General features: G+C 63.3%; 1 protein-coding gene across 1 annotated transcript; it reads left to right on the forward strand.

The window, feature by feature from the left end:
• Nucleotides 1-1231: 1231 nt before the first annotated feature.
• On the forward strand, nt 1232-26221 carry LOC135324355 (octapeptide-repeat protein T2-like). Its single transcript, XM_064500411.1, has 5 exons — nt 1232-1327; nt 7745-7897; nt 12220-12322; nt 16037-16270; nt 26187-26221. The coding sequence occupies exons 1-5, from the start codon at nt 1232-1234 to the stop codon at nt 26219-26221; spliced, it is 621 nt and encodes a 206-aa protein (XP_064356481.1).
• The last annotated feature ends 1068 nt before the right edge of the window (nt 26222-27289 follow it).

A 27289-nucleotide genomic window follows, 5' to 3' on the forward strand; every position in this document is an offset into this window, starting at 1 on the left:
AAGCGAGGGGGAGGCAGGGCAAGGGCGAGGGGGAGGCAGAGCGAGGCAGAGCCAGGGCGAGGCAGAGCCAAGGCGAGGCAGGGCGAGAGCGAGGCAGGGCGAGGCAGAGCGAGGCAAGGCAGGCCGAGGGGGCGAGGGCGAGGGGGCGAGGGCGAGGCGGAGGTAGGGCGAGGCATGGTGAGGGTGAGGCAGGGTGAGGCAGGGCGGTGCCAAGCGAGCAAGGGCGGGGCCGAGCGAGTGAGAGCGCGGCCGAGGGCGAGGCAGAGCGAGGCAGGGTAAGGCAGAGCGAGGCAGGGTGAGGCAGAACGAGGCAGCGCAAGGCAGAGCGATGGCGAGGGCGAGCGAGAGGGTGAGGTAGGGCGAGAGGGCGAGGCCGGGCGAGGCCGGGCGGGAGGGCGAGGCCAAGGCCGAGGGCGAGGCAGGGCGAGGCAGGGCGAGGGCGAGGCAGAGCAAGAGCGAGGCAGGGCGAGGGTGAGGCCGGGCGAGGCCGGGCGAGGCAGAGCCAGGCAGGGCGAGGGTGATGCAGAGAGAGAACGAGGCAGGGCGAGGGTGAGGCAGGGCAAGGCAGAGGCAGGGCGAGGCCGAGCGAGCAAGGGCGAGGCCGAGCGAACGCGGCAGAACAAGAGCGAGGCCGAGCATGCGAGCGAACAAGCGTGGCAGAGCGAGGCCGAGCAAGCGTGCGGCAGAGCGAGGGCAGCAGAGCGAGGCAGAGTGAGTGCAGCAGAGCGGGAGCAAGGCAGAGCGAGCGAGGCAGAGTGAGCGAGCGCGGCAGAGCGAGCGCGTGAGGCACAGCGAGCGCGAGGCAGAGTGAGTGCACGAGGCAGTGCGAGCACGAGGCACAGCGAGCACGAGGCAGAGCGAGCGAACGACGCCGAGCGAGAGCTTGGCAGAGTGTGCGCGTGAGGCAGAGCGAGGGAGGCAGAACGAGAGCGAGGCAGAGCGAGGGAGGGAGGCACAGCGAGAGTGAGGCACAGCGAGGGCGAGGCAGAGCGAGCGAGGCAGAGGAAGGCAGACTGAGCGCGTGAGGCAGAGCGAGCGAGGCAGGGCGAGGCAGAGCGAGCGAGGCAGAGCAAGTGTGAGGCAGGGCGAGGCAGAGCGAGTGCGCAAGGCAGAGTGAGTGCAGCAGAGCGAGAGCAAGGCAGAGCGAGCGAGGCAGAGTGAGCGAGTGCGGCACAGCAAATGCATGAGGCAGAGCGAGGGCGAGGCAGAGCGAGGGCATGGCAGAGTGCGCATGCGAGGCAGAGCGAGTGAAGCGGAGTGCACGAGGCCGAGCGAGGGCGAGGGCGAGGCCGAGCGAGGGCGGCAGAACGAGAGCGAGGCAGAGCGAGTGAGGGAGGCAGAGCGAGAGCGAGGCAGAGCGAGCGAGGCACGGTGAGGGCGAGCTAGAGCGAGGGAGGCAGAACGAGTGAGGTAGAGCGAGGCAGAGCGATGGCGAGGCAGAGCGAGGCAGAGGGAGCGAAGGAGTCAGACCGAGCACGAGGCAGAGCGAGGGCTAGGCAGAGCGAGCGAGGCATAGCAAGGGCGAGGCAGACCGAGGCCAAGTGAGTGCAAGGTACGGCAAGACAGAGCGACGCAGAGCGAGACTGAACGAGGCCGGGCGAGACAGAGCGACACAGAGAGAGACTGAGGGAGGCAGAGCGAGGCAGCAAGAGCGAGGCAGAGGCGAGCAAGGCAGAGCGAGTAAGCGAGGCAGAGCGAGAGTGAGGCTGAGCGAGGGCATGGCAGAGCAAGTGCGAGGCAGAGTGAGCGAGGCAGAGCGAGATAGAGCAAGGTAGAGCGAGCGAGGCACAGTGAGGGAGCGAGGCACAGCGAGGGCGAGATAGAGCGAGTGAGGCAGAGCAAGGGCGAGCGAGGTAGAGCAAGAGTGAGGCAGAGCGAGCGAGGGAGGCAGAGTGAGGGCAAAGCAAAGCAAGTGCGAGGCAGAGCGAGCATGAGGCAGGGCGAAGCAGAGCGAGGTATAGCGAGGTTGAGGGAGGGTGAGTCAGAGCGAGTGAGCGAGGCAGTGAGCACGAGGCAGAGCGAGCGAGGCATAGCGAAGGCAAGGTAGAGCGAGGCAGAGCGAGGGCGAGGCCAAGCGAGCGGGCAAGGCAGACCGAGCGCGAGGCAGAGCGAGGGGGGCGAGGCAGAGCGAGGTCAAAGCAGAGTGAGGTAGAGTGAAAGCGAGGGAGTCAGACCGAGAGCAAGGCAGAGCGAGGGTGCAGAAGAGCAAGGCAGAGCGAGGGCAAGGCAGACCAAGTCAGAGTGAGCGCGAGGTACAGCGAGACAGAGCGACGCAGAGCAAGACTGAACGAGGCAGGGCGAGACCCAGCGACACAGAGAGAGAGACTGAGTGAGGGAGAGCAAGAGCGAGGCAGTGCAAGGCAGAGCGAGTGAGGCAGAGCGAGTAAGCGAGGCAGAGCAAGAGTGCAGCAGAGTGAGAGCGAGGCAGAGCGAGGTAGAGCGAGGGAGCAAGGCACAGTGAGGGCGAGCTAGAGCGAGCGAGGCAGAGCAAGAGTGAGGCAGAGCGAGCGAGCGAAGCAGAGCAAGCAAGCGCGGGAGAGTGAGCGAGCACGGCAGAACGTGTGAGGCAGAGGCAGCGAGGCAGAGCAAGCGAGCGAGCCAGCGCAAGAGTGAGGCGCAGCGAGGCAGAGCGACACAGAGCAAGACTGAATGAGGCAGGGCAAGCGAGGTAGAGCGAGTAAGCGAGGCAGAGAAAGAGTGCAGCAGAGTGAGAGCGAGGCAGAGCGAGCAAGGCACAGCGAGGGAGTGAGGCACAGTGACTGCAAGCTAGAGCGAGTGAGGCAGAGCAAGAGTGAGGCAGAGCGAGCGAGGGAGGCAGAGTGAGGGGGAGGCAAAGCAAGTGCGAGGCAGAGCGAGCATGAGGCAGAGTGAGGTATAGCGAGGTTGAGGGAGGGCGAGGCAGAGCGAGTGAGTGAGGCAGAGCGAGTGAGTGAGGCAGAGCGAGCACGAGGCACAGCGAGTGAGGCACAGCGAGGGCAAGCTAGAGCGAGGGCGAGGCAGAGCGAGGGCGAGGCAGAGTGAGGGCGAGGCCAAGGGAGGCAGAGAGAGCGAGGGTGAGCGAGTGAGTGAGGCAGAGCAAGAGCGAGGCAGAGCGAGGCAGAGCGAGTGAGGTAGATCAAGCAAGGCAGAGCAAGAGTGTGGCAGAGCAAGCAAGAGGTAGAGCGAGCGAGGCAGAGCAAGTGAGTGAGGCAGAACGAGAGCGAGGCAGAGCGAGGCAGAGTGAGTGCGAGGCAGAGCGAGGCAGAGCGAGCAAGCGAGGCAGAGCGAGCAGGAGACAGTGAGTGAGCGCGGCAGAGCGAGCGAGCGAGCAAGCAAGGCAGAGCGAGCGAGGCAGGGCGAGGCAGAGGCAGAGCAAGCAAGGCCAAGCGACAGCAAGGCCAAGCGAGAGCGAGGCAGAGCAAGGCAGAGTGAGCGTGCAAGGCAGAGCGAGCGAGGCAGAGTGAGCATGAGGTAGAGTGAGCGAGGCAGAGCGAGTGCACAAGGCAGAGAGAGAGCGAGGCAGAGTGAGCGAGGCAGAGCGAGGGAGCGAGGCTCAGTGAGGGCGAGCTAGAGCGAGTGAGGCAGAGCAAGAGTGAGGCAGAGCAAGAGCGAGCGAGGGAGGCAGAGTGAGGGCGAGGCAAAGCAAGTGCGAGACAGAGTGAGCACGAGGCAGAGTGAGGTATAGCGAGGTTGAGGGAGGGCGAGGCAGAGCGAGTGTGTGAGGCAGAGCGAGCACAAGGCACAGCGAGTGAGGCACAGCGAGGGCAAGCTAGAGCGAGAGCGAGGCAGAGCGAGGGCGAGACCGAGAGAGGCAGAGAGAGCGAGGCAGAGTGAGTGAGTGAGGCAGAGCGAGAGCGAGGGAGAGCAAGGCAGAACGAGCAAGCGAGGCAGAGCGAGTGAGGTAGATCGAGTGAGGCAGAGCAAGAGCGAGGCAGGGCGAGGATGTGGCAGAGCAAGCACGAGGTAGAGCGAGCGAGGCAGAGCGAGTGAGTGAGGCAGAACGATAGCGAGGCAGAGCGAGTGAGTGAGAGCAAGGGAGAGCAAGGGAGTGAGGTAGAGCGAGAGCGAGGCAGAGCGAGGCAGAGCGAGCGAGGCAGAGCGAGGACGTGGCAGAGCGAGGCCGTGGCAGAGCAAGCACAAGGCAGAGCGAGCAAGAGAGGCAGAGCGAGGCAGAGCCAGCATGAGGCAGAGTGAGCGAGCGCGGGAGAGTGAGCGAGCACGGCAGAACGGGTGAGGCAGAGGCAGTGAGGCAGAGCAAGCGAGCAAGGCAGAGCAAGTGCGAGGCAGAGCGCGGCAGAGCGAGCGCGAGGCAGAGCGAGCGAGCACGAGGCAGAGCGAGCGAGCGAGGCAGAGCGAGGCAGACCGAGAGCGAGGCAGACGGGGCGGGCGAGGCAGCTCAAGGCAGGGCGTGTGAGGCCGCGGCAGAGGAAGCAAGGCCAAGCAAGAGCGAGGCAGAGCAAGAGCGAGGCAGAGCTAGAACACTGAAGAGCAAGCGAGCGAGGCAGAGCGAGAGAAAGGCAGAGCAAGGTAGAGTGAGCGCGCAAGGCAGAGCAAGAGCGAGGCAGAGTGAGCACGTGAGGCAGAGTGAGGCATAGCGAGAGTGAGGCAGAGCGAGCAGGAGACAGAGTGAGTGACCGCAGCAGAGCGAGCGAGCAAGGCAGAGCAAGCGAGGCAGAGCGAGCGAGCAAGGCAGAGTGAGGCAGAGGCAGAGCGAGCGAGCAAGGCAGAGCGAGGCCAAGGCAGAGCGAGGCCGAGGCAGAGGAAGGCAGCACGAGCGAGCAAGGCAGAGCGAGTGAGGTAGATTGAGTGAGGCAGAGCAAGAGCGAGGCAGAGCAAGGCCGTGGCAGAGCAAGCACGAAGTAGAGCGAGTGAGGCAGAGCGAGTGAGTGAGGCAGAATGATAGCGAGGCAGAGCGAGTGAGTGAGGCAGAGTGAGCGCGAGGCAGAGCGAGGGAGAGCAAGAGCGAGGCCGAGTGAGGCAGAGCGAGCGAGCGAAGCAGAGCGAGGCAGAGCCAGCATGAGGCAGAGTGAGCGATCGCGGGAGAGTGAGCGAGCATGGCAGAACATGTGAGGCAGAGCGAGAGCGAGGCAGAGCGAGGCAGAGCGAGAGCGAGGCAGAGCAAGCATGAGGCAGAGCGAGGGGGAGGCAGAGCAAGAGTGAGGCAGAGCGAGGGAGCAAGGCAGAGCGAGGCAGAGCCAGCATGAGGCAGAGTGAGCAAGCGCGGGAGAGTGAGCGAGCACGGCAGAACGTGTGAGGCAGAGGTAGCGAGGCAGAGCAAGAGAGCGAGGCAGAGCGAGAGCGAGGCACAGTGAGCACGAGGCAGAGCGAGCGAGCACGAGGCAGAGTGTGCGAGCGAGGCAGAGTGAGGCAGAGCGAGCGGGTGAGGCAGGTCAAGGCAGAGCGAGTGAGGCCACACGAGGGCGAGGCAGAGCAAGCAAGGCCAAGCGAGAGCGAGGCAGAGCGAGCAAGCGAGGCAGAGCTAGAGCACAGAAGAGCAAGCGAGCGAGGCAGAGCGAGAGCAAGGCAGAGCAAGGTAGAGTGAGCGCGCAAGGCAGATCGAGCGAGGTAGAATGAGCACGAGGTAGAGCAAGCGCGGCAGAGCGAGCGTGCAAGGCAGAGCAAGGCAGAGCAAGTGAGGCAGAGTGAGCATGTGAGGCAGAGCGAGGCAGGGCGAGGCAGAGGCAGGGCGAGGCCGAGCGGGCGAGCCCGAGCGAGGGCGAAGCCGAGCAAGGCAGCACGAGCAAGCGAGGGAGGCAGAGTGAGGGCGCGGGAGAGCAAGACAGAGTGAGGGGGAGGCACAGCGAGGCAGAGCGAGCGCAAGCGCGAGGCAGAGCGAGCGCGAGGCAGAGCGAGGCAGAGCAAGCGCAAGCGCGAGGCAGAGCGAGGCAGAGCGTGAGGCAGAGCGAGGCAGAGCGAGAGCGAGCGCGAGGCAGAGCAAGCGAGGCAGAGCGAGAGAGGCAGAGCCAGCCTGAGGCAGAGTGAACGAGGCAGAGCAAGGCAGAGTGAGCATGAGGCAGAGTGAGCGAGGGTGGCAGAGCAAGGCAGAGCGAGGCAGAGCGAGTGAGCAAGGCAGAGAGAGTGAGGCAGAGCGAGGCCGAGGCAGAGCGAGGCCGAGGCAGAGCAAGGCAGCACGAGTGAGCGAGGGCAAGGCAGAGCAAGCAAGTGAGGCAGAGCGAGCGGGCGAGGCAGCTCAAGGCAGAGCGAGTGAGGCTGCGCGAGGGCGAGGCAGAGCAAGCAAGGCCAAGCGAGTGCAAGGCCGAGCGAGGCAGAGCAAGAGCAAGGCAGAGCGATGACGTGGCAGAGCAAGCACGAGGTAGAACGAGCGAGGCAGAGCGAGTGAGTGAGGCAGAGTGAGAGCAAGGGAGAGCGAGTGAGTGAGGTAGAGCGAGAGCGAGGCAGAGCGAGGCAGAACGAGTGAGCGAGGCAGAGCGAGTGAGGCAAAGCAAGTGCGAGGCAGAGTGAGCACGAGGCAGAGTGAGGTATAGCAAGGTTGAGGGAGGGCGAGGCAGAGCGAGTGAGTGAGGCAGAGCGAGCACGAGGCACAGCGAGTGAGGCACAGCGAGGGCAAGCTAGAGCGAGAGCGAGGCAGAGCGAGAGCGAGGGCAAGCGAGGGCGAGGCCGAGGGAGGCAGAGAGGGCGAGGCAGAGCGAGTGAGTGGGGCAGAGTGAGCACGAGGCAGAGCGAGGCAGAGCGAGCAAGCAAGGCAGAGTGAGGCAGAGGCAGAGCAAGCAAGGCCAAGTGAGAGCAAGGCAGAGCGAGAGCAAGGCGAAGCAAGAGCGAGGCAGAGCGAGAGCGAGGCAGAGCAAGGTAGCACGAGCGAGGCAGAGTGAGGCCGAGGCAGAGTGAGCGAGTGAGGCAGAGCGAGGGCGAGGCAGAGCAAGGCAGCACGAGCGAGCGAGGGAGGCAGAGTGAGAGCGAGGCAGAGTGAGGCAGAGCGAGGGGGAGGCAGAGCAAGCACAAGGCAGAGCGAGCGAGCGAAGCAGAGCGAGCGAGCGAGGTAGAGTGAGAGCGAGGCAGAACAAGCGAGGGAGGCAGAGTGAGAGCGAGGCAGAGCAAGAGCAAGGTAGTGCGAGGACGTGGCAGAGCAAGCACGAGACAGAGCGAGCGAGGTAGAGCGAGTGAGTGGGGCAGAGTGAGCACGAGGCAGAGCGAGGCAGAGTGAGCAAGCAAGGCAGAGCAAGGCAGAGCGAGCAGGAGACAGAGTGAGCGAGCGAGGCAGAGCAAGCGAGGCAGAGCGAGGCAGAGGCAGAGCAAGCAAGGCCAAGTGAGAGCAAGGCAGAGCGAGAGCAAGGTCAAGCAAGAGCGAGGCAGAGCAAGCAAGCGAGGCAGAGCTAGAGCAAGGCAGAGCAAGGCAGAGTGAGCGTGCAAGGCAGAGCGACCACGAGGTAGAGCGAGTGAGGCAGAGCGAGCGCACAAGGCAGAGCAAGAGCAAGGCAGAGCAAGCGAGGCAGAGTGAGCACGTGAGGCAGAGCGAGGCAGAGGCAGGGCGAGGCAGGGCGAGCAGGAGGCAGAGTGAGCGAGGGTGGCAGAGTGAGCACGGCCGAGCGAGCAAGCGAGGCAGAGCGAGAGTGAGGCAGAGTGAGCGAGGGTGGCCGAGCAAGGCAGAGCGAGAGCAAGGCAGAGCGAGAGCAAGGCAGCATGCACGAGGCAGAGCGGGGGTGAGGCAGAGCGCGGCAGAGCGAGTGAGCAAGGCAGAGAGAGCGAGGCACAGCGAGGGCGAGGCAGAGTGAGGCCGAGTGAGTGAGGCAGAGTGAGGCCGAGCAAGCGAGAGAGGGAGAGCGAGGCCGAGGCAGAGCGAGGCCGAGGCAGAGCGAGGCAGCATGAGCGAGCGAGGGGAAGGCAGAGCGAGCAAGCGAGGCAGAGCAAGAGCGAGCGAGGGAGGCAGAGTGAGGGCGAGGCAAAGCAAGTGCGAGGCAGAGTGAGCATGAGGCAGGGCGAGGCAGAGTGAGGTATAGCGAGGTTGAGGGAGGGCGAGGCAGAGCGAGTGAGGCACAGCAAGGGCAAGCTAGAGCGAGGGCGAGGCTGAGGGAGGCAGAGAGAGCGAGGGAGAGCAAGTGAGTGAGGCAGAGCGAGAGCGAGGCAGAGCAAGGCAGAACGAGCGAGGCAGAGTGAGGCCGAGGCAGAGCGAGCGAGTGAGGCAGAGCGAGGGCGAGGCAGAGCAAGGCAGCACGAGCGAGCGAGGGAGGCAGAGTGAGAGCGAGGCAGAGTGAGGCAGAGCGAGGGGGAGGCAGAGCGAGGGCGTGGGAGAGCGAGGCAGAGCGAGGGGGAGGCAGAGCAAGAGCGAGGCAGAGCGAGTGAGCGAAGCAGAGCGAAGCAGAGCGAGCAAGCGCGGGAGAGTGAGTGAGTACGGCAGAACATGTGAGGCAGAGGCAGTGAGGCAGAGCAAGCGAGCGAGGCAGAGGAAGAGCAAGGCACAGTGCGGCAGAGCGAGCGAGCACGAGGCAGAGTGTGCGAGCGAGGCAGCGAGCGGGTGAGGCAGCTCAAGGCAGAGCGAGTGAGGCCGCGCAAGGGCGAGGCAGAGCAAGCAAGGCCAAGCGAGAGCGAGGGAGAGCAAGGGCGAGGCAGAGCAAGCAAGGCCAAGCGAGAGCGAGGCCAAGCGAGAGCGAGGCCGAGCAAGCGAGGCCAAGCGAGAGCGAGGCCAAGCGAGAGCGAGGCAGAGTGAGAGCGAGGCAGAGCAAGGCAGAGCGAGCGTGCAAGGCAGAGCGAGCGAGGTAGAATGAGCACGAGGTAGAGCGAGTGAGGCAGAGCGAGCGCACAAGGCAGAGAGAGCGAGCGAGGCAGAGCGAGCGAGGCAGAGTGAGCACGCGAGGCAGAGTGAGGCAGAGCGAGCAGGAGGCAGAGTGAGCGAGGGTGGCAGAGTGAGCGCGGCCGAGCGAGCGAGGCAGAGCGAGCAGGAGGCAGAGCGAGCAGGAGGCAGAGTGAGCGAGGGTGGCAGAGTGAGCGCGGCCGAGCGAGCGAGGCAGAGCGAGCAGGAGGCAGAGCGAGCAGGAGGCAGAGTGAGCGAGGGTGGCAGAGCGAGGCAGAGCGGGGGTGAGGCAGCATGCACGAGGCAGAGCGGGGGTGAGGCAGAGCGGGGGTGAGGCAGAGTGCGGCAGAGCGAGTGAGCAAGGCAGAGAGATCGAGGCAGAGCGAGGGCGAGGCAGAGTGAGGCCGAGCAAGCGAGAGAGGCAGAGCGAGGCAGAGGCAGAGCGAGGCAGAGGCAGCGCAAGGCAGCACGAGCGAGCGAGGGCAAGGCAGAGTGAGCGAGCGGGGCAGAGCGAGAGCAAGGCAGAGTGAGGCAGAACGAGCGCGCGAGGTAGAGTGAGCACGAGGCAGAGCGAGGCAGAGTGAGCATGAGGCAGATCGAGCTAGCGCGGGAGAGCGAGCCAGCGCGGCAAAAGGTGCGAGGCAGAGCCAGCGAGGCAGAGCGAGCGAGTGAGGCAGAGCGAGGCAGAGCAAGCGAGTGAGGCAGAGCGAGGCAGAGCGAGGACGTGGCAGAGCAAGCATGAGGCAGAGCGAGGCAGAGTGAGCGAAGCAGAACGAGCGAGGTAGAGCGCGGCAGAGCGAGGTCAAGGCAGAGTGAGGTAGAGCGAGAGAGAGGCAGAGGGAGCGAGGGAGTCAGACCGAGAGCAAGGCAGAGCAAGGGCACAGAAGAGCAAGGCAGAGTGAGCGAGCAAGGCAGAGCGAGACAGAGCGAGCGAGGCATAGCAAGGGCAAGGCAGACCAAGGCAGAGTGAGCGCGAGGTACAGTGAGACAGAGCGACACAGAGCAAGACTGAACGAGGCAGGGCGAGCAAGGCAGAGCGAGTGAGTGAGGCAGAGCGAGGCAGAGCGAGTGAGTGAGGCAGAGCAAGGCAGAGCGAGCAAGCGAGGCAGAGCGAGGCAGAGAGAGCAGGAGAGAGTGAGTGAGCACGGCAGAGCGAGCGAGCAAGGCAGAGTGAGGCAGAGGCAGAGCGAGCGAGCGAGGCAGGGTGAGGCAGAGGCAGGGTGAGGCACAGCGAGCTTGAGGCAGAGCGAGAACGAGGCAGAGTGAGCGAGGGTGGCAGAGTGAGCTCAGCAGAGTGAGCGCAAGGCATAGCGAAGGTGAGGCAGAGCAAGGCACAGCGAGGGAGGTAGAGTGAGCAAGCAAGGCAGAGCAAGGCATCGCGAGCGAGCGAGGGAGGCAGAGTGAGAGCGAGGCAGAGTGAGGCACAGGGAGGCAGAGCGAGAGAGGCAGAGCAAGGCAGAGGAAGAGCGAGGCAGAGCGAGTACGTGGCAGAGCAAGCACAAGGCAGAGCGAGCGAGGCAGAGCACGAGGGAGGCAGAGCGAGCGAGGCAGAGCGAGCGCGAGAGGCACAGCGAGCGAGGCAGAGTGAGTGCGAGAGGCCAAGCAAGCGCACGAAGCAGAGCAGGGCAGAGCGAGCATGAGGGAGAGCGAAGCAGAGCGAGCGAGCGTGAGGCAGAGCAAGCGCGAGGCAGAGCAAGGCAGAGCGAGCGAGGCAGAGTGAGAGTGAGGCAGAGCGAGCAAGGCAGAGCGAGGCAGAGCGAGAGCGAGGCCGAGAGATCGAGGCAGAGTGAGGCAGAGCGAGCGCGAGGTAGAGCGAGCGCGAGGCAGAGCGAGCGAGCGAGGCAGGGCGAGGCAGAGCGAGCGCGCAGAGCGAGGCAGAGCGCACGAGGCAGAGTGAGGCAGAGTGAGCGAGGTAGATCGAGCACGGCCCAGTGAGCGAGAGCGACGGAGAGCGAGGGCGAGGCAGAGCGAGAGCATGGAAGAGCAAGCAAGCGAGGCAGAGGGAGAGCGAGGCCGAGCAAGGCAGAGTGAGCGCGCGAGGCAGAGCGAGCTAGGTAGAATGAGTATGTGGCAGAGCGAGCGAGGCAGAGCGAGCGTGAGGCAGAGGCAGAGCAAGCGCGCGAGGCATAGCACGAGCGAGGCAGAACGAGCCCGAGAGGCAGCACGCGAGCAAGGCAGAGCACGAGCGAGGCAGAGCGAGCGAGTGAGGCAGAGCGAGGCACAGCGAGGCAGAGCAAGAGCGAGGCAGCGTGAGCGAGGCAGCGTGAGTGAGCGTGAGGCAGAGCGTGCACGAGGCAGAGTGCGTGCGCAAAGCAGAGCGAGGGCGAGGCAGAGCAAGGCAGAGCGAGCGCGAGGCAGAGTGAGGCAGGGCGAGAGCGAGGCAGGGCGAGGCAAAGTGAGCGAGCGAGGCAGAGCGAGAGCGAGGCAGAGCGAGCAAGCGAGGCAGAGCAAGAGCATGGCAGAGCAAGCGAGCGAGAGCGAGGCAGACCGTGTGCTAGAGAGAGCGCGCGAGACAGCGAGGCAGAGTGAGTGAGCGAGTGCGGCAGAGTGAGCGCAGCCGAGCGAGCGAGGCAGAGCGAGCGCCAGGGAGATTGAACGAGCAAGGCAGAGTGAGCACGCGGCAGAGCGAGTGAGGTAAGGCAAGGCAGAGTGCGCGCGTGAGGCAGAGTGTGAGGGCGAGGCAGAGCGAGCGAGGCAGAGCGAGCGTGAGGCAAAGTGAGCATGGCAGAGCAAGGCAGAGTGAGTGAGCGTGGCCGAGTGACCTCAGCAGAGTGAGCATGAGGCAGAGCGAGGGTGAGGCAGAGCAAGGCAGAGCGAGTGAGGTAGAGCAAGCGCCAGGCAGAGCGAGCGATGCAGAGCGAGCGAGTCAGAGCGCACAAGGCAGAGCAAGGCAGAGTGAGCGAGAGCGAGGCAGAGCGAGTGCAGCAGATAGAACGCGAGGCAGAGCAAACGAGAGCGAGGTAGAGAGCGTGTGGCAGAGTGAGCGAGAGCGAGCGAGGCAGAGCGAGCGAGGCAGAGCGAGCGCAAGAGGCTCAGCGAGCGAGGCAGAGCGAGCGCGAGAGGCCGAGCAAGCACGCGAGGCAGAGCGAGGCAGAGCGAGCGTGAGGCAGAGCGAAGCAGAGTGAGCGAGCGTGAGGCAGAGCGAGGCAGAGCGAGTGAGCGAGGCAGAGTGAGCGAGGCAGAGTGAGCGAGGCAGAGCGAGAGCGAGGCAGAGCGAGGCAGAGTGAGCGAGCAAGGCAGATCGAGTGGAATAGGCAGATCAAGGCAGAGCAAGCGAGGCTGCGGCAGAGCGAGCGATACAGAGCGAGAGTGAGGCAGAGCGAGGCAGAGCGAGAGCATGGAAGAGCAAGCGAGCGAGGCAGAGGGAGAGCGAGGCCGAAAAAGGCAGAGTGAGCGCACGAGGCCGAGCGAGCTAGGTAGAATGAGCACGCGGCAGAGCAAGCGAGGCAGAGTGAGCGCGAGGCAGAGAGAGGCAGAGTGAGCGCACGAGGCAGAACGAGCCCGAGAAACAGAGCGAGCGCACGAGGCAGAGCGTGAGTGAGGCAGAGCGAGCGCGAGAGGCAGAGCGAGCGCGGCAGAGCGAGCGCGAGAGGCCGAGCAAGCGCACGAGGCAGAGCGGGGCAGAGCGAGCGCGAGGCAGAGCGAAGCAGAGCGAGCGAGCGAGGCAGAGCGAGCGAGGCAGAGCGAGAGCGCGGCAGAGAGAGCGAGGCAGAGCGAGGCAGAGCGAGGGCGAGGCAGAGCGAGGGCACGGCAGAGAGAGCGAGGCAGAGCGAGGCAGAGCGAGGGCGAAGCAGAGCGAGTGAGCGAGGCAGGGCGAGGCAGAACGAGCGCGCAGAGCGAGGCAGAGCACACGAGGCAGAGTGAGGCAGAGTGAGTGAGAGCGAGGTAGAGCGAGTGCGGCAGAGTGAGCGAGAGCGACGCAGAGCGAGGGCGAGGCAGAGCGAGCGACGCAGAGCGAGAGTGAGGCAGAGCGAGGCAGAGCGAGAGCATGGAAGAGGAAGCAAGCGAGGCAGAGGGAGAGCGAGGCCGAGCAAGGCAGAGTGAGCACGCGAGGCAGAGCGAGCTAGGTAGAATGAGCACGCGGCAGAGCAAGCGAGGCAGAGTGAGCGCGAGGCAGAGAGAGGTAGAGCGAGCGTGTGAGGCAGAGCGAGCTAGGTAGAATGAGTACGTGGCAGAGCGAGCGAGGCAGAGCGAGCACGCGGCAGAGCAAGCGAGGCAGAGTGAGCGCGAGGCAGAGAGAGGTAGAGCGAGCGCGTGAGGCAGAGCGAGCTAGGTAGAATGAGTACGTGGCAGCGTGAGCAAGGCAGAGTGAGTGAGCGTGAGGCAGAGCGTGCGCGAGGCAGAGTGCGTGCGCAAAGCAGAGCGAGGGCGAGGCAGAGCAAGGCAGAGTGAGAGCGAGGCAGAGCGAGCGAGAGTGGCCGAGTGAGCTCAGCAGAGCGAGCGCGAGGCAGAGAGAGCGAGCGGCTTAGAGAGGCAGAGCGAGCGAGCGAGGCAGAGTGAGGCAGGGCGAGAGCGAGGCAGAGCGAGGCAAAGTGAGCAAGCGAGGCAGAGCAAGAGCATGGCAGAGCAAGCGAGCGAGAGCGAGGCAGACCGTGCGCTAGAGAGAGCGCGCGAGACAGCGAGGCAGAGTGAGTGAGCGAGTGCGGCAGAGTGAGCGCAGCCGAGCGAGCGAGGCAGAGCGAGAGCCAGGGAGAGTGAACGAGCAATGCAGAGTGAGCACGCGAGGCAGAGCGAGCTAGGTAGAATGAGCACGCGGCAGAGCAAGCGAGGCAGAGTGAGCGCGAGGCAGAGAGAGGTAGAGCGAGCGCGTGAGGCAGAGCGAGCTAGGTAGAATGAGTACGTGGCAGAGCGAGTGAGGCAGAGCGAGCACGCGGCAGAGCGAGCGAGGTAGGGCAAGGCAGAGTGCGCGCGTGAGGCAGAGTGCGAGGGCGAGGCAGAGCGAGCGAGGCAGAGCGAGTGTGAGGCAAAGTGAGCGTGGCAGAGCAAGGCAGAGTGAGTGAGCGTGGCCGAGTGACCTCAGCAGAGTGAGCGTGAGGCAGAGCGAGGGTGAGGCAGAGCAAGGCAGAGCGAGTGAGGTAGAGCAAGCGCCAGGCAGAGCGAGCGAGGCAGAGTGCACAAGGCAGAGCGAGGCAGAGCGAGGCAGAGTGAGCGAGAGCGAGGCAGAGCGAGCGCGGCAGATAGAACGCAAGGCAGAGCAAACGAGAGCGAGGTAGAGGGCGTGTGGCAGAGTGAGCGAGAGTGAGCGAGGCAGAGCGAGCGAGGCAGAGCGAGGCAGAGCAAGCAAGCAAAGCAGAGCAAAGGCACAGTAGAGTGAGAGCGAGGCAGAGTGCGTGCACGAGGCAGAGTGCGCGCGCAAAGCAGAGCGAGGGCGAGGCAGAGAGAGGCAGAGCGAGTGTGAGGCAAAGTGAGCGTGCCGGAGCGAGGCAGAGCGAGAGCGAGGCAAAGTGAGCGTGGCGGAGCGAGCAAGCGAGGCAGAGCGAGGCATGGAAGAGCGAGCGAGCGCGAGGCGGAGTGAGCGAGGGCGAGGCAGAGTGAGCGCACAAAGAGCGAGGGCGAGGCAGAGTGAGCGAGGCAGGGCGAGGCAGAGCGAGCGTGAGGCAAAGTGAGTGTGGCAGAGCGTGGCAGAGTGAGAGCAAGGCAGAGTGAGCGAGCGTGGCAGAGTGAGCTCAGCAGAGCGAGGGCGAGGCAGAGAAAGTCAGAGCAAGCGAGGTAGAGTGCTCGCGCGAGGCAGAGCGAGGGCGATGCAGACTGAGCGAGGGCAAGGCAGAGCGAGCGAGGCAGAGCACACAAGGCAGAGCGAGGCAGAGTGAGCGAGAGCGAGGCAGAGTGAGCACGGCAGAGTAAGCGAGAGCGAGGCAGAGCGAGCGAGGCAGAGCAAGGCAGAGCGAGCGAGCGCGAGGCAGAGCAAGGGTGAGGCAGAGCAAGGGTGAGGCAGAGCGAGCGAGGCAGAGCGAGCGAGGGCAGCGCAAGGCAGAGCGAGGGCGACGCAGACTGAGTGAGGGCAAGGCAGAGCGAGCGAGGCAGAGCAAGGCAGAGCGAGGGCGAGGCAGAGCACACACTCGGGGCAGAGCGAGCGAGCGCGGCAGAGCGAGTGTGAGGCAGAGTGAGTGAGCGAGGCAGAGCAAGGCAGAGCGAGCGCGGCAGAGCGAGGCAGAGTGAGCGCGGCACTGAGTGAGAGCACGGCAGAGCGAGGGTGAGGCAGAGCGAGCATGAGGCAAAGTGAGCGTGGCAGAGCGAGGCAGAGTGAGAGCGAGGCAGAGAAAGGCAGAGTGAGCAAGCGAGGCAGAGCGAGTGAGGTAGAATGAGCACAAGGTAGAGCGAGCGTGGCAGAGCGAGTGCACAAGGCAGAGAGAGAGCGAGGCAGAGCAAGCGAGGCAGAGTGAGGCAGAGGCAGGGCGAGGCAGAGCAAGCGAGCGAGGCAGAGCGAGGGCGAGGCAGAGCAAGGCATCACGAGCGAGCGAGGGAGGCAGAGTGAGAGCGAGGCAGAGTGAGGCACAGGGAGGCAGAGCGAGAGAGGCAGAGCAAGGCAGAGCAAGGCAGAGGAAGAGCGAGGCAGAGCGAGTACGTGGCAGAGCAAGCACAAGGCAGAGCGAGCGAGGCAGAGCACGAGGGAGGCAGAGCGAGCAAGGCAGAGCGAGCGCGAGAGACACAGCGAGCGAGGCAGAGTGAGCGCGAGAGGCCAAGCAAGCGCACGAGGCAGAGCAGGGCAGAGCGAGCATGAGGGAGAGCGAAGCAGAGCGAGTGAGCGTGAGGCAGAGCAAGCGCGAGGCAGAGCAAGGCAGAGCGAGCGAGGCAGAGTGAGAGTGAGGCCAAGAGATCGAGGCAGAGCGAGGCAGAGCGAGCAAGGCAGGGCGAGCGAGGCAGGGCGAGGCAGAGCGAGCGCGCAGAGCGAGGCAGAGCGCACGAGGCAGAGTGAGGCAGAGTGAGCGAGGTAGATCGAGCACGGCCGAGTGAGCGAGAGCGACGCAGAGCGAGGGCGAGGCAGAGCGAGGCAGAGCGAGAGCATGGAAGAGCAAGCAAGTGAGGCAGAGGGAGAGCGAGGCCGAGCAAGGCAGAGTGAGCACGCGAGGCAGAGCGAGCTAGGTAGAATGAGCACGCGGCAGAGTGAGCGAGGCAGAGTGAGCGTGAGGCAGAGAGAGGCAGAGCGAGCGAGCGAGGCATAGCACGAGCGAGGCAGAGTGCGAGAGGCAGAGCACGAGCGAGGCAGAGCGAGCGAGTGAGGCAGAGCGAGGCACAGCGAGGCAGAGCAAGAGCGAGGCAGCGTGAGCGAGGCAGAGTGAGTGAGCGTGAGGCAGAGCGTGCGCGAGGCAGAGTGCGTGCGCAAAGCAGAGCGAGGGCGAGGCAGAGCAAGGCAGAGCGAGAGCATGGCAGAGCAAGCGAGCGAGAGCGAGGCAGACCGTGCGCTAGAGAGAGCGCGCGAGACAGAGCGAGGCAGAGTGAGCGAGCGAGTGCGGCAGAGTGAGCGCAGCCGAGCGAGTGAGGCAGAGCGAGAGCCAGGGAGATTGAACGAGCAAGGCAGAGTGAGCACGCGGCAGAGCGAGCGAGGTAAGGCAAGGCAGAGTGCGCGCGTGAGGCAGAGTGCGAGGGCGAGGCAGAGCGAGCGAGGCAGAGCGAGCGTGAGGCAAAGTGAGCATGGCAGAGCAAGGCAGAGTGAGTGAGCGTGGCCGAGTGACCTCAGCAGAGTGAGCATGAGGCAGAGCGAGGGTGAGGCAGAGCAAGGCAGAGCGAGTGAGGTAGAGCAAGCGCCAGGCAGAGCGAGCGAGGCAGAGTGAGAGCGAGTCAGAGCGCACAAGGCAGAGCGAGGCAGAGTGAGCGAGAGCGAGGCAGAGCGAGTGCAGCAGATAGAACGCGAGGCAGAGCAAACGAGAGCGAGGTAGAGGGCGTGTGGCAGAGTGAGCGAGAGCGAGCGAGGCAGAGCGAGCGAGGCAGAGCGAGCGCGAGAGGCTCAGCGAGCGAGGCAGAGCGAGCGCGAGAGGCCGAGCAAGCGCACGAGGCAGAGCGAGGCAGAGCGAGCATGAGGCAGAGCGAAGCAGAGTGAGCGAGCGTGAGGCAGAGCGAGGCAGAGCGAGTGAGCGAGGCAGAGCGAGCGAGGCAGAGCGAGAGCGAGGTAGTGCGAGGCAGAGCGAGTGAGGCAGAGCGAGGCACAGTGAGCGAGCGAGGCAGATCGAGCGGAATAGGCAGATCAAGGCAGAGCAAGCGAGGCTGCGGCAGAGCGAGCGATGCAGAGCGAGAGTGAGGCAGAGCGAGGCAGAGCGAGAGCATGGAAGAGCAAGCGAGCGAGGCAGAGGGAGAGCGAGGCCGAAAAAGGCAGAGTGAGCGCTCGAGGCCGAGCGAGCTAGGTAGAATGAGCACGCGGCAGAGCAAGCGAGGCAGAGCGAGCGCGAGGCAGAGAGAGGCAGAGCGAGTGCACGAGGCAGAACGAGCCCGAGAAACAGAGCGAGCGCACGAGGCAGAGCGCGAGTGAGGCAGAGCGAGCGCGAGAGGCAGAGCGAGCGCGGCAGAGCGAGCGCGAGAGGCCGAGCAAGCGCACGAGGCACAGCGGGGCAGAGCGAGCGCGAGGCAGAGCGAAGCAGAGCGAGCGAGCGTGGCAGAGCGAGGCAGAGCGAGTGAGGCAGAGCGAGAGCGCGGCAGAGAGAGCGAGGTAGAGTGAGGCAGAGCGAGGGCGAGGCAGAGCGAGTGGGCGAGGCAGGGCGAGGCAGAACGAGCGCGCAGAGCGAGGCAGAGCACACGATGCAGAGTGAGGCAGAGTGAGCGAGAGCGACGCAGAGCGAGGGCGAGGCAGAGCGAGCGACGCAGAGCGAGAGTGAGGCAGAGCGAGGCAGAGCGAGAGCATGGAAGAGCAAGCAAGTGAGGCAGAGGGAGAGCGAGGCCGAGCAAGGCAGAGTGAGCACGCGAGGCAGAGCGAGCTAGGTAGAATGAGCACGCGGCAGAGCAAGCGAGGCAGAGTGAGCACGAGGCAGAGAGAGGCAGAGCGAGCGCGCGAGGCATAGCACGAGCGAGGCAGAGCAAGCGAGTGAGGCAGAGCAAGGCACAGCGAGGCAGAGCAAGAGCGAGGTAGCGTGAGCGAGGCAGAGTGAGTGAGCATGAGGCAGAGCGAGGGCGAGGCAGAGCAAGGCAGAGTGAGAGCGAGGCAGAGCGAGCGAGAGTGGCCGAGTGAGCTCAGCAGAGCGAGTGCGAGGCAGAGCGAGTGAGCGGCATAGAGAGCCAGAGGGAGCGAGCGAGGCAGAGTGAGGCAGGGCGAGAGCGAGGCAGGGCGAGGCAAAGTGAGCGAGCGAGGCAGAGCGAGAGCGAGGCGGAGCGAGCAAGCGAGGCAGAGCAAGAGCATGGCAGAGCAAGCGAGCGAGAGCGAGGCAGACCGTGTGCTAGAGAGAGCGCGCGAGACAGAGCGAGGCAGAGTGAGCGAGCGAGTGCGGCAGAGTGAGCGCAGCCGAGCGAGCGAGGCAGAGCGAGAGCCAGGGAGAGTGAACGGACAAGGCAGAGCGAGCACGCGGCAGAGCGAGCGAGGCAGGGCAAGGCAGAGTGCGCGCGTGAGGCAGAGTGCGAGGGCAAGGCAGAGTGAGCGAGGCAGAGCGAGTGTGAGGCAAAGTGAGCGTGGCAGAGCAAGGCAGAGTGAGTGAGCGTGGCCGAGTGACCTCAGCAGAGTGAGCATGAGGCAGAGCGAGGGTGAGGCAGAGTGAGTGAGGTAGAGCAAGCGCCAGGCAGAGCGAGAGAGGCAGAGTGCACAAGGCAGAGCGAGGCAGAGTGAGCGAGAGCGAGGCAGAGCGAGCGCGGCAGATAGAACGCGAGGCAGAGCAAACGAGAGCGAGGTAGAGAGCGTGTGGCAGAGTGAGCGAGAGTGAGCGAGGCAGAGCGAGCGAGGCAGAGCGAGGCAGAGCAAGCAAGCAAAGCAGAGCAAAGGCACAGTAGAGTGAGAGCGAGGCAGAGTGCGTGCACGAGGCAGAGTGCGCGCGCAAAGCAGAGCGAGGGCGAGGCAGAGAGAGGCAGAGCGAGTGTGAGGCAAAGTGAGCGTGGCGGAGCGAGCAAGCGAGGCAGAGCGAGAGCATGGAAGAGTGAGCGAGCGCGAGGCGGAGTGAGCGAGCGCGTGGCAGAGCAAGAGCGAGGCAGAGCGAGGCAGAGAGAGCAGGCGAAGCAGAGCGAAGGCACAGTATAGTGAGAGAGAGGCAGAGTGCGCGCGCGAGGCAGAGTGCGCGCAAAAAGAGCGAGGGCGAGGCAGAGTGAGTGTGGCAGAGCGTGGCAGAGTGAGAGCAAGGCAGAGTGAGCGAGCGTGGCAGAGTGAGCTCAGCAGAGCGAGGGCGAGGCAGAGAAAGGCAGAGCGAGCGAGGTAGAGTGCTCGCGCGCGGCAGAGCACCCGCGGCAAAGCAAGTGCCAGGCAGAGCGAGTGAGGCAGAGTGAGGCAGAGTGAGTGAGAGCGAGGTAGAGTGAGTGCGGCAGAGTGAGTGAGAGCGAGGCAGAGCGAGGCGGAGCGAGCGAGCGCGAGGCAGAGCAAGGGTGAGGCAGAGCGAGAACGAGGCAGAGCGAGCGAGGCAGAGCGAGGCAGAGTGAGCAAGAGCGAGGTAGAGTGAGTGCGGCAGAGCGAGCGAGCGTGAGGCAAAGCGAGCGAGGCAGAGGGAGAGCGCGGCAGAGCGAGTGTGAGGCAGAGCGAGCGAGCGCGAGGCAGAGCAAGGGTGAGGCAGAGCGAGAAGGAGGCAGAGCGAGCGAGGCAGAGCGAGGCAGAGTGAGCAAGAGCGAGGTAGAGTGAGTGCGGCAGAGCGAGCAAGTGTGAGGCAGAGCGAGCGAGGCAGAGGGAGAGCACGGCAGAGCGAGGGTGAGGCAGAGCGAGGGTGAGGCAAAGTGAGCGTGGCAGAGCGAGGCAGAGTGAGAGCGAGGCAGAGTGAGCAAGCTAGGCAGAGCTAGAGCATGGAAGAGCAAGCGAGCAAGGCAGAGCGAGAGCAAGGCAGAGCAAGGCATCACGAGCGAGCAAGGGAGGCAGAGTGAGAGCGAGGCAGAGTGAGGCACAGGGAGGCAGAGCGAGAGAGGCAGAGCAAGGCAGAGGAAGAGCGAGGCAGAGCGAGTACGTGGCAGAGGAAGAGTGAGGCAGAGCGAGTACGTGGCAGAGCAAGCACAAGGCAGAGCGAGCGAGGCAGAGCACGAGGGAGGCAGAGCGAGCGAGGCAGAGCGAGCGCGAGAGGCCAAGCAAGCGCACGAGGCAGAGCAGGGCAGAGCGAGCATGAGGGAGAGCGAAGCAGAGCGAGCGAGCGTGAGGCAGAGCAAGCGCGAGGCAGAGCAAGGCAGAGCGAGCGAGGCAGAGTGAGAGTGAGGCAGAGCGAGCAAGGCAGAGCGAGGCAGAGCGAGCGAGGCAGAGCGAGAGCGAGGCCAAGAGATCAAGGCAGAGTGAGGCAGAGCGAGCGCGAGGCAGAGCGAGCGAGGCAGGGCGAGGCAGAGCGAGCGCGCAGAGCGAGGCAGAGCGCACGAGGCAGAGTGAGGCAGAGTGAGCGAGGTAGATCGAGCACGGCCGAGTGAGCGAGAGCGACGGAGAGCGAGGGCGAGGCAGAGCGAGGCAGAGCGAGAGCATGGAAGAGCAAGCAAGCGAGGCAGAGGGAGAGCGAGGCCGAGCAAGGCAGAGTGAGCACGCGAGGCAGAGCGAGCTAGGTAGAATGAGCACGCGGCAGAGCGAGCGAGGCAGAGTGAGCGTGAGGCAGAGAGAGGCAGAGCGAGCGAGCGAGGCATAGCACGAGCGAGGCAGAACGAGCCCGAGAGGCAGCGCGCGAGCGAGGCAGAGTGCGAGAGGCAGAGCACGAGCGAGGCAGAGCGAGCGAGTGAGGCAGAGCGAGGCACAGCGAGGCAGAGCAAGAGCGAGGCAGCGTGAGCAAGGCAGAGTGAGTGAGCGTGAGGCAGAGCGTGCGCGAGGCAGAGTGCGTGCGCAAAGCAGAGCGAGGGCGAGGCAGAGCAAGGCAGAGTGAGAGCGAGGCAGAGCGAGCGAGAGTGGCCGAGTGAGCTCAGCAGAGCGAGCGCGAGGCAGAGAGAGCGAGCGGCTTAGAGAGGCAGAGCGAGCGAGCGAGGCAGAGTGAGGCAGGGCGAGAGCGAGGCAGAGCGAGGCAAAGTGAGCAAGCGAGGCAGAGCAAGAGCATGGCAGAGCAAGCGAGCGAGAGCGAGGCAGACCGTGCGCTAGAGAGAGCGCGCGAGACAGAGCGAGGCAGACCGTGCGCTAGAGAGAGCGCGCGAGACAGCGAGGCAGAGTGAGTGAGCGAGTGCGGCAGAGTGAGCGCAGCCGAGCGAGCGAGGCAGAGCGAGAGCCAGGGAGAGTGAACGAGCAATGCAGAGTGAGCACGCGAGGCAGAGCGAGCTAGGTAGAATGAGCACGCGGCAGAGCAAGCGAGGCAGAGTGAGCGCGAGGCAGAGAGAGGTAGAGCGAGCGCGTGAGGCAGAGCGAGCTAGGTAGAATGAGTACGTGGCAGAGCGAGCGAGGCAGAGCGAGCACGCGGCAGAGCGAGCGAGGTAGGGCAAGGCAGAGTGCGCGCGTGAGGCAGAGTGCGAGGGCGAGGCAGAGCGAGCGAGGCAGAGCGAGTGTGAGGCAAAGTGAGCGTGGCAGAGCAAGGCAGAGTGAGTGAGCGTGGCCGAGTGACCTCAGCAGAGTGAGCATGAGGCAGAGCGAGGGTGAGGCAGAGCAAGGCAGAGCGAGTGAGGTAGAGCAAGCGCCAGGCAGAGCGAGCGAGGCAGAGTGCACAAGGCAGAGCGAGGCAGAGTGAGCGAGAGCGAGGCAGAGCGAGCGCGGCAGATAGAACGCAAGGCAGAGCAAACGAGAACGAGGTAGAGAGCGTGTGGCAGAGTGAGCGAGAGTGAGCGAGGCAGAGCGAGCGAGGCAGAGCGAGGCAGAGCGAGCAAGCAAAGCAGAGCAAAGGCACAGTAGAGTGAGAGCGAGGCAGAGTGCGTGCACGAGGCAGAGTGCGTGCACGAGGCAGAGCGAGGGCGAGGCAAAGTGAGCGTGCCGGAGCGAGGCAGAGCGAGAGCGAGGCAAAGTGAGCGTGGCGGAGCGAGCAAGCGAGGCAGAGCGAGAGCATGGAAGAGCGAGCGAGCGCGAGGCGGAGTGAGCGAGCGCGTGGCAGAGCAAGAGCGAGGCAGAGCGAGGCAGAGTGCGTGCGCGTGGCAGAGTGCGCGCACAAAGAGCGAGGGCGAGGCAGAGTGAGCGAGGCAGGGCGAGGCAGAGCGAGCGTGAGGCAAAGTGAGTGTGGCAGAGCGTGGCAGAGTGAGAGCAAGGCAGAGTGAGCGAGCGTGGCAGAGTGAGCTCAGCAGAGCGAGGGCGAGGCAGAGAAAGTCAGAGCAAGCGAGGCAGAGCGCTCGCGCGAGGCAGAGCGAGGGCGATGCAGACTGAGCGAGGGCAAGGCAGAGCGAGCGAGGCAGAGCACACAAGGCAGAGCGAGGCAGAGTGAGCGCGGCAGAGTAAGCGAGAGCGAGGCAGAGCAAGCGAGGCTGAGCAAGGCAGAGCGAGCGAGCGCGAGGCAGAGCAAGGGTGAGGCAGAGCGAGCGAGCGCGAGGCAGAGCAAGGGTGAGGCAGAGCGAGCGAGGCAGAGCGAGCGCGAGGCAGAGCAAGGCAGAGCGAGGGCGAGGGCGAGGCAGAGCACACACTCGGGGCAGAGCGAGCGAGCGCGGCAGAGCGAGTGTGAGGCAGAGTGAGTGAGCGAGGCAGAGCAAGGCAGAGCGAGCGCGGCAGAGCGAGGCAGAGCGCGCGAGGCAGAGTGAGCGCGGCACAGTGAGTGAGAGCACGGCAGAGCGAGGGTGAGGCAGAGCGAGCATGAGGCAAAGTGAGCGTGGCAGAGCGAGGCAGAGTGAGAGCGAGGCAGAGAAAGGCAGAGCAAGCGAGGTAGAGTGCTCGCGCGTGGCAGAGCAAGCGCCAGGCAGAGCGAGGCAGAGCGCATGAGGCAGAGCGTGGCAGAGTGAGTGAGAGTGAGGTAGAGCGAGCAGGGAAGAGTGAGTGTGAGCACGGCAGAGCGAGGGTGAGGCAGAGCGAGGGTGAGGCAGAGTGAGCGTGTGAGGCAGAGTGAGCGTGTGAGGCGGAGCGAGAGCGAGGCAGAGCGAGCGGAAGAGGCAGATCAAGGCAGAGGGAGCGAGGCCGCGGCAGAGCGAGAGCGAGGCCGTGCGAGCAAGCGAGGCAGTGCGAAAGCATGGAAGAGCAAGGCAGAGTGAGCGCGCGAGGCAGAGGGAGCGAGGTAGAATGAGCACGAGGCAGAGCGAGCGAGGTAGAATGAGCACGAGGCAGAGAGAGGCAGAGTGCGAGCGAAGCAGAGCGCGCGAGGCAGAGCGAGTGCGTGAGGCAGAGCGTGCGCAGAGCGAGTGCGCGAGGCAGAGCGAGCGCGCGAGGCAGTGCGCAAGTGAGGCAGAGTGAGCGCGTGAGGCAGAGCGGGGCAGAGTGAGAGCGAGGCACAGTGAGCGAGCGAGGCAGAGCAAGCGTGACGCAGAGCGAGGCACAGAGAGCATGAGGCAGAGCAAGGCAGAGCGTGCGAGCGAGGCAGAGCAAGAGCGAGGCAGAGCGAGGGCAAGGCAGAGCATGCGTGCGAGGCCGAGCGAGCGTGAGGCAAAGTGAGTGTGGCAGAGCAAGGCAGAGTGAGCGAGTGTGGCAGAGTGAGCTCAGCAGAGCGAGGGCGAGGCAGAGCGAGAGCGAGGCAGAGCAAGCGCCAGGCAGAGTGAGCGAGGCAGAGCAAGGCAGAGTGAGCGAGCGCGAGGCAGAGCGAGCAAGCGAAGCAGAGCGAAGGCGCAGTAGAGTGAGAATGAGGCAGAGTGCGTGCGCGAGGCAGAGTGCGCACGCAAAGCAGAGCGAGGGCGAGGCAGAGTGAGCAAGGCAGAGCGAGGCAGAGCGAGCGTGAGGCAAAGTGAGTGTGGCAGAGCATGGCAGAGTGAGAGCGAGGCAGAGTGAGCGAGCGTGGCAGAGTGAGCTCAGCAGAGCGAGGGCGAGGCAGAGAAAGGCAGAGCGAGCGAGGTAGAGTGCTCGCGCACGGCAGAGCACACGCGGCAAAGCAAGTGCCAGGCAGAGCGAGTGAGGCAGAGTGAGGCAGAGTGAGTGAGAGCGAGGTAGAGTGAGTGCGGCAGAGTGAGTGAGAGCGAGGCAGAGCGAGGCGGAGCGAGCGAGCGCGAGGCAGAGCAAGGGTGAGGCAGAGCGAGAACGAGGCAGAGCGAGCGAGGCAGAGCGAGGCAGAGTGAGCAAGAGCGAGGTAGAGTGAGTGCGGCAGAGCGAGCGAGCGTGAGGCAGAGCGAGCGAGGCAGAGGGAGAGCGAGGGTGAGGCAGGGCACGCGCGTGAGGCAGGGTGAGCGAGCGCGGCAGACCGAGGGCGAGGCAGAGCAAGGCAGAGCGAGGCAGAGCAAGCGAGGCAGAGCGAGGCAGAGTGAGCGAGAGCGAGGTAGAGCGAGGGTGACGCAGAGCGAGGGCGATGCAGACTGAGCGAGGGCAAGGCAGAGCGAGCGACGCAGAGCGAGGCAGAGCGAGGCAGAGCGAGCCTGAGGCAGATCAAGGCAGAGCATGCGAGCGAGGCAGAGCGAGGCAGAGTGAGTGAGAGCAAGGTAGAGAGAGCATGGCAGAGTGAGCGAGCGCGAGACAGAGCGAGGGTGAGGCAGAGTGAGCGAGCGTGGCAGAGTGAGCTCAGCAGAGCGAGGGCGAGGCAGAGCAAGGCAGAGCGAGCAACGTAGAGCGCTCGCCCAAGGCAGAGCATGCGAGCGAGGCAGAGCGAGGCAGAGTGAGTGAGAGCGAGGTAGAGAGAGCATGGCAGAGTGAGCGAGCGTGAGACAGAGCGAGGGTGAGGCAGAGTGAGCGAGCGTGGCAGAGTGAGCTCAGCAGAGCGAGGGCGAGGCAGAGCAAGGCAGAGCGAGCAACGTAGAGCGCTCGCCCGAGGCAGAGCGCGTGCGGCAGAGCAAGCATCAGGCAGATTGAGCGAGGCAGAGCACGAGCAAGAGGCAGAGCGCGAGTGAGGCAGAGCAAGCGAGGCAGAGTGAGCGCCTGAGGCAGAGTGAGCGCCTGAGGCAGCGCGTGGGTGAGGCAGAGTGAGCGCGAGGCAGAGTGAGTGCACGAGGCAGAGCGAGGCAGAGCAAGAGCAAGGCAGAGCGAGTGAGCGAGGCAGAGCGAGGCAGAGTGCACAAGGCAGAGTGAGCGAGAGCGAGGTAGAGCGAGCGCAGCAGAGTGAGCGAGAGTGAGGCAGAGCGAGCACAGCAGAGTGAGCGTGCGGCAGAGCAAGCGAGGCAGAGTGAGGCAGAGTGAGCGAGAGCAAGGTAGAGAGAGCGCAGCAGAGTGAGCGAGCACGAGTCAGAGCGAGGGTGAGGCTGAGTGAGCGAGCCAGGCAGAGTGAAGCAAAGCGAGGGAGGCAGAGTTAGTGCGAGGCAGAGCGAGTGCATGAGGCAGAGCGAGCAAGGCAGAGCAAGTGAGGCAGAGTGAGCGCAAGGCAGAGCGAGCGAGCGAGGCAGAGAGATTGACAGAGACAGAGAGAGAGAGACGGAGGCACAGAGGGAGAGAGAGGGGGCAGAGAGAGAGAGGAAGAGGGGGAGAGAGAGAGGGAGAGAGGCAGTGAGAGGCAGAGAGAGAGGGATGAGAGAGAGGGGGCAGAGAGGCAGAGAGGGAGAGGGAGAGGGAGAGAGAGAGGAAGAGAGGGAGAGAGAGAGGCAGAGAGGGGGAGGCAGAGAGGGAGAGAGGCAGAGAGGGGGAGGGGGGAGGGGGGGAGAGGGAGAGAGGCAGAGAGTGGGAGAGGCAGAGGGAGAGAGAAAGATGTTTGGATAGTCTGTCCTAGTCTCTGAGTTTTTCTGATTTCACTCTAGACAGGGATGGAGCAACATGTATAATCTGAAACTGAATTTTACTGAAAATAGATCTTTCTTGTAGTTGATTACTGTTATTAGTTTATTGTAAAATTAGGATAAATAAGCTTTTTTTTCCTGAAGATTTTGTGTATATCATAACTTTCTGCATAGTAGCGATTTAAAATTCTTCAAAGTTACTTGTCTTTAAAACATTCTCCATTTCCTGTATTCCCTTCCGCTGAAAGTGCCCTGAGCTCTACAAGTCCTCTGTCCTTTAGTAAACAATACTGATTCTGGATCCTGTACCAAATTGGACTTTTTACTGCTCTATTAAAAGAAATAGAAATAAATCCATGTCTCTTGACAAGTGGAAAAGAGAAGAATCCTTTCTGTTTAGGGAGCTATTGATAGAGTTTCCTGAAGGTACAAACTTCATAATAGTCTGATGAACAAACACCTACTACTAGCAAGACTGGTACTCCCTCCAAGATTTATCCTGATATTGTAGGCTTCATCAGTACTGAGTCCTTTGACACCAGCAAGGTAAAGATTGTTGTTTGGACCTGAGGAAAGTCAGTCTTTCGCATCAAAACTACCTTTTATGGTACCAAACGATATTTGTGTTCAGTCATCGAAAATCAAACAATAGATACTAGGGTTGGTATCAGACTGACAAATGACTGGTACTGGGGTGTTTGTCTTTTACTAGGCAACTATGAGGATGCCATCATCATTATCTCTTGAAAAATAGTAGAGTGGGAGACACCCAAGACAAAAGAGGTTTCTGGACTCTAATTCATCTATTTCATGGTCTCCATATTTGTTTACACAATTCTTATGCATGGTCTGACTGGTTTTCATGGAGCAATTTCCAGAGATTTTTTTGGCTTAAGTGCATTCCAAACCAGAATGTTCTTCAGTGGTGGAATCTTGTAAGAGGTTTTTAATCTTTTCATACTTGTCAGAATTTTTCTAGCAACGTGTAAAGATATTAAGCATTTTCTGCACTTTGTGGGTTTTCAATGTTTTATTGGTTGGTCTGGCAGAAGCACACTCTGATTTTAGTCACTTACAGTCTATTTAGGATTTTTCTGCAAAGACTTTTTTGTTAGTGGCTGTAACCTCTTTAAGAATAGTGTAGAAAACCTGGTGCTCTAATGTCAGGGTCATGTTACATACATACGTTTTATATATATATAATATTTCTTTAGAGTAAAATTTTGCTCAGTCCTCATCCTACCTATCCTCAGAAGTCCATATCAGAACTTAATGTTAATCAAATATACATGTACCAATGTTCTTCACAGATGTTGTACACTAAATGCAGTGAGAATACTGCCTTTATTTTTTTCAGAGGTAACTTCAAAGTTTATCTGAAAGATTTATTTGTAGTATATGTGGAAATAGTTAAAGAGAAAGCATTATCCCTTCAAAGATTATCAATATGGCTTTCTGAATGTGTTATACTTTGCTACATAGAACTCAATATAATACATGTATTGCTGTGTTTCCAGCAGCTTTGGTAGTCTCTTACAAATGTACTAGTTTGGGAGATGTTTAGATCTACTATTTGGCTTTTGGCACCTACACTCACTAAATGCTGTGGTATAGTCCAACTTCTAGAGCAAATGGTGTCTTTGGGCTGGCAATGTTTTGGTTTAAAAATTGAGACTATATTGATCTCTTTAATTGGAGCACATTTGGGGGCTCTCGAAGAGTAGACATATGAACAATGGAAGCAAAAAACTGTTTATTTAACATAATTTGTTCTTTGAGATGTGTTGTCTATATCATTCCACAGTCTACCACTCT

Source organism: Dromaius novaehollandiae, chromosome W, assembly GCF_036370855.1.
Source record: "Dromaius novaehollandiae isolate bDroNov1 chromosome W, bDroNov1.hap1, whole genome shotgun sequence".
Taxonomy (NCBI): domain Eukaryota; kingdom Metazoa; phylum Chordata; class Aves; order Casuariiformes; family Dromaiidae; genus Dromaius; species Dromaius novaehollandiae.

Excerpts from the sequence above, each read along its gene's own strand:
- LOC135324355 (XM_064500411.1), top strand. The coding sequence starts at position 1,232 with ATGCGAGGCAGAGCGAGTGAAGCGGAGTGCACGAGGCCGAGCGAGGGC. Across the intron at positions 1,328-7,744 it reads ACGAGAGCGAGGCAGAGCGA|CGAGAGAGGGAGAGCGAGGC; the intron begins GTGAGGGAGGCA and ends AGGCCGAGCAAG. Across the intron at positions 12,323-16,036 it reads GAGCGAGCGCGAGAGGCCGA|AGTGCGTGCGCAAAGCAGAG; the intron begins GCAAGCGCACGA and ends TGCGCGAGGCAG.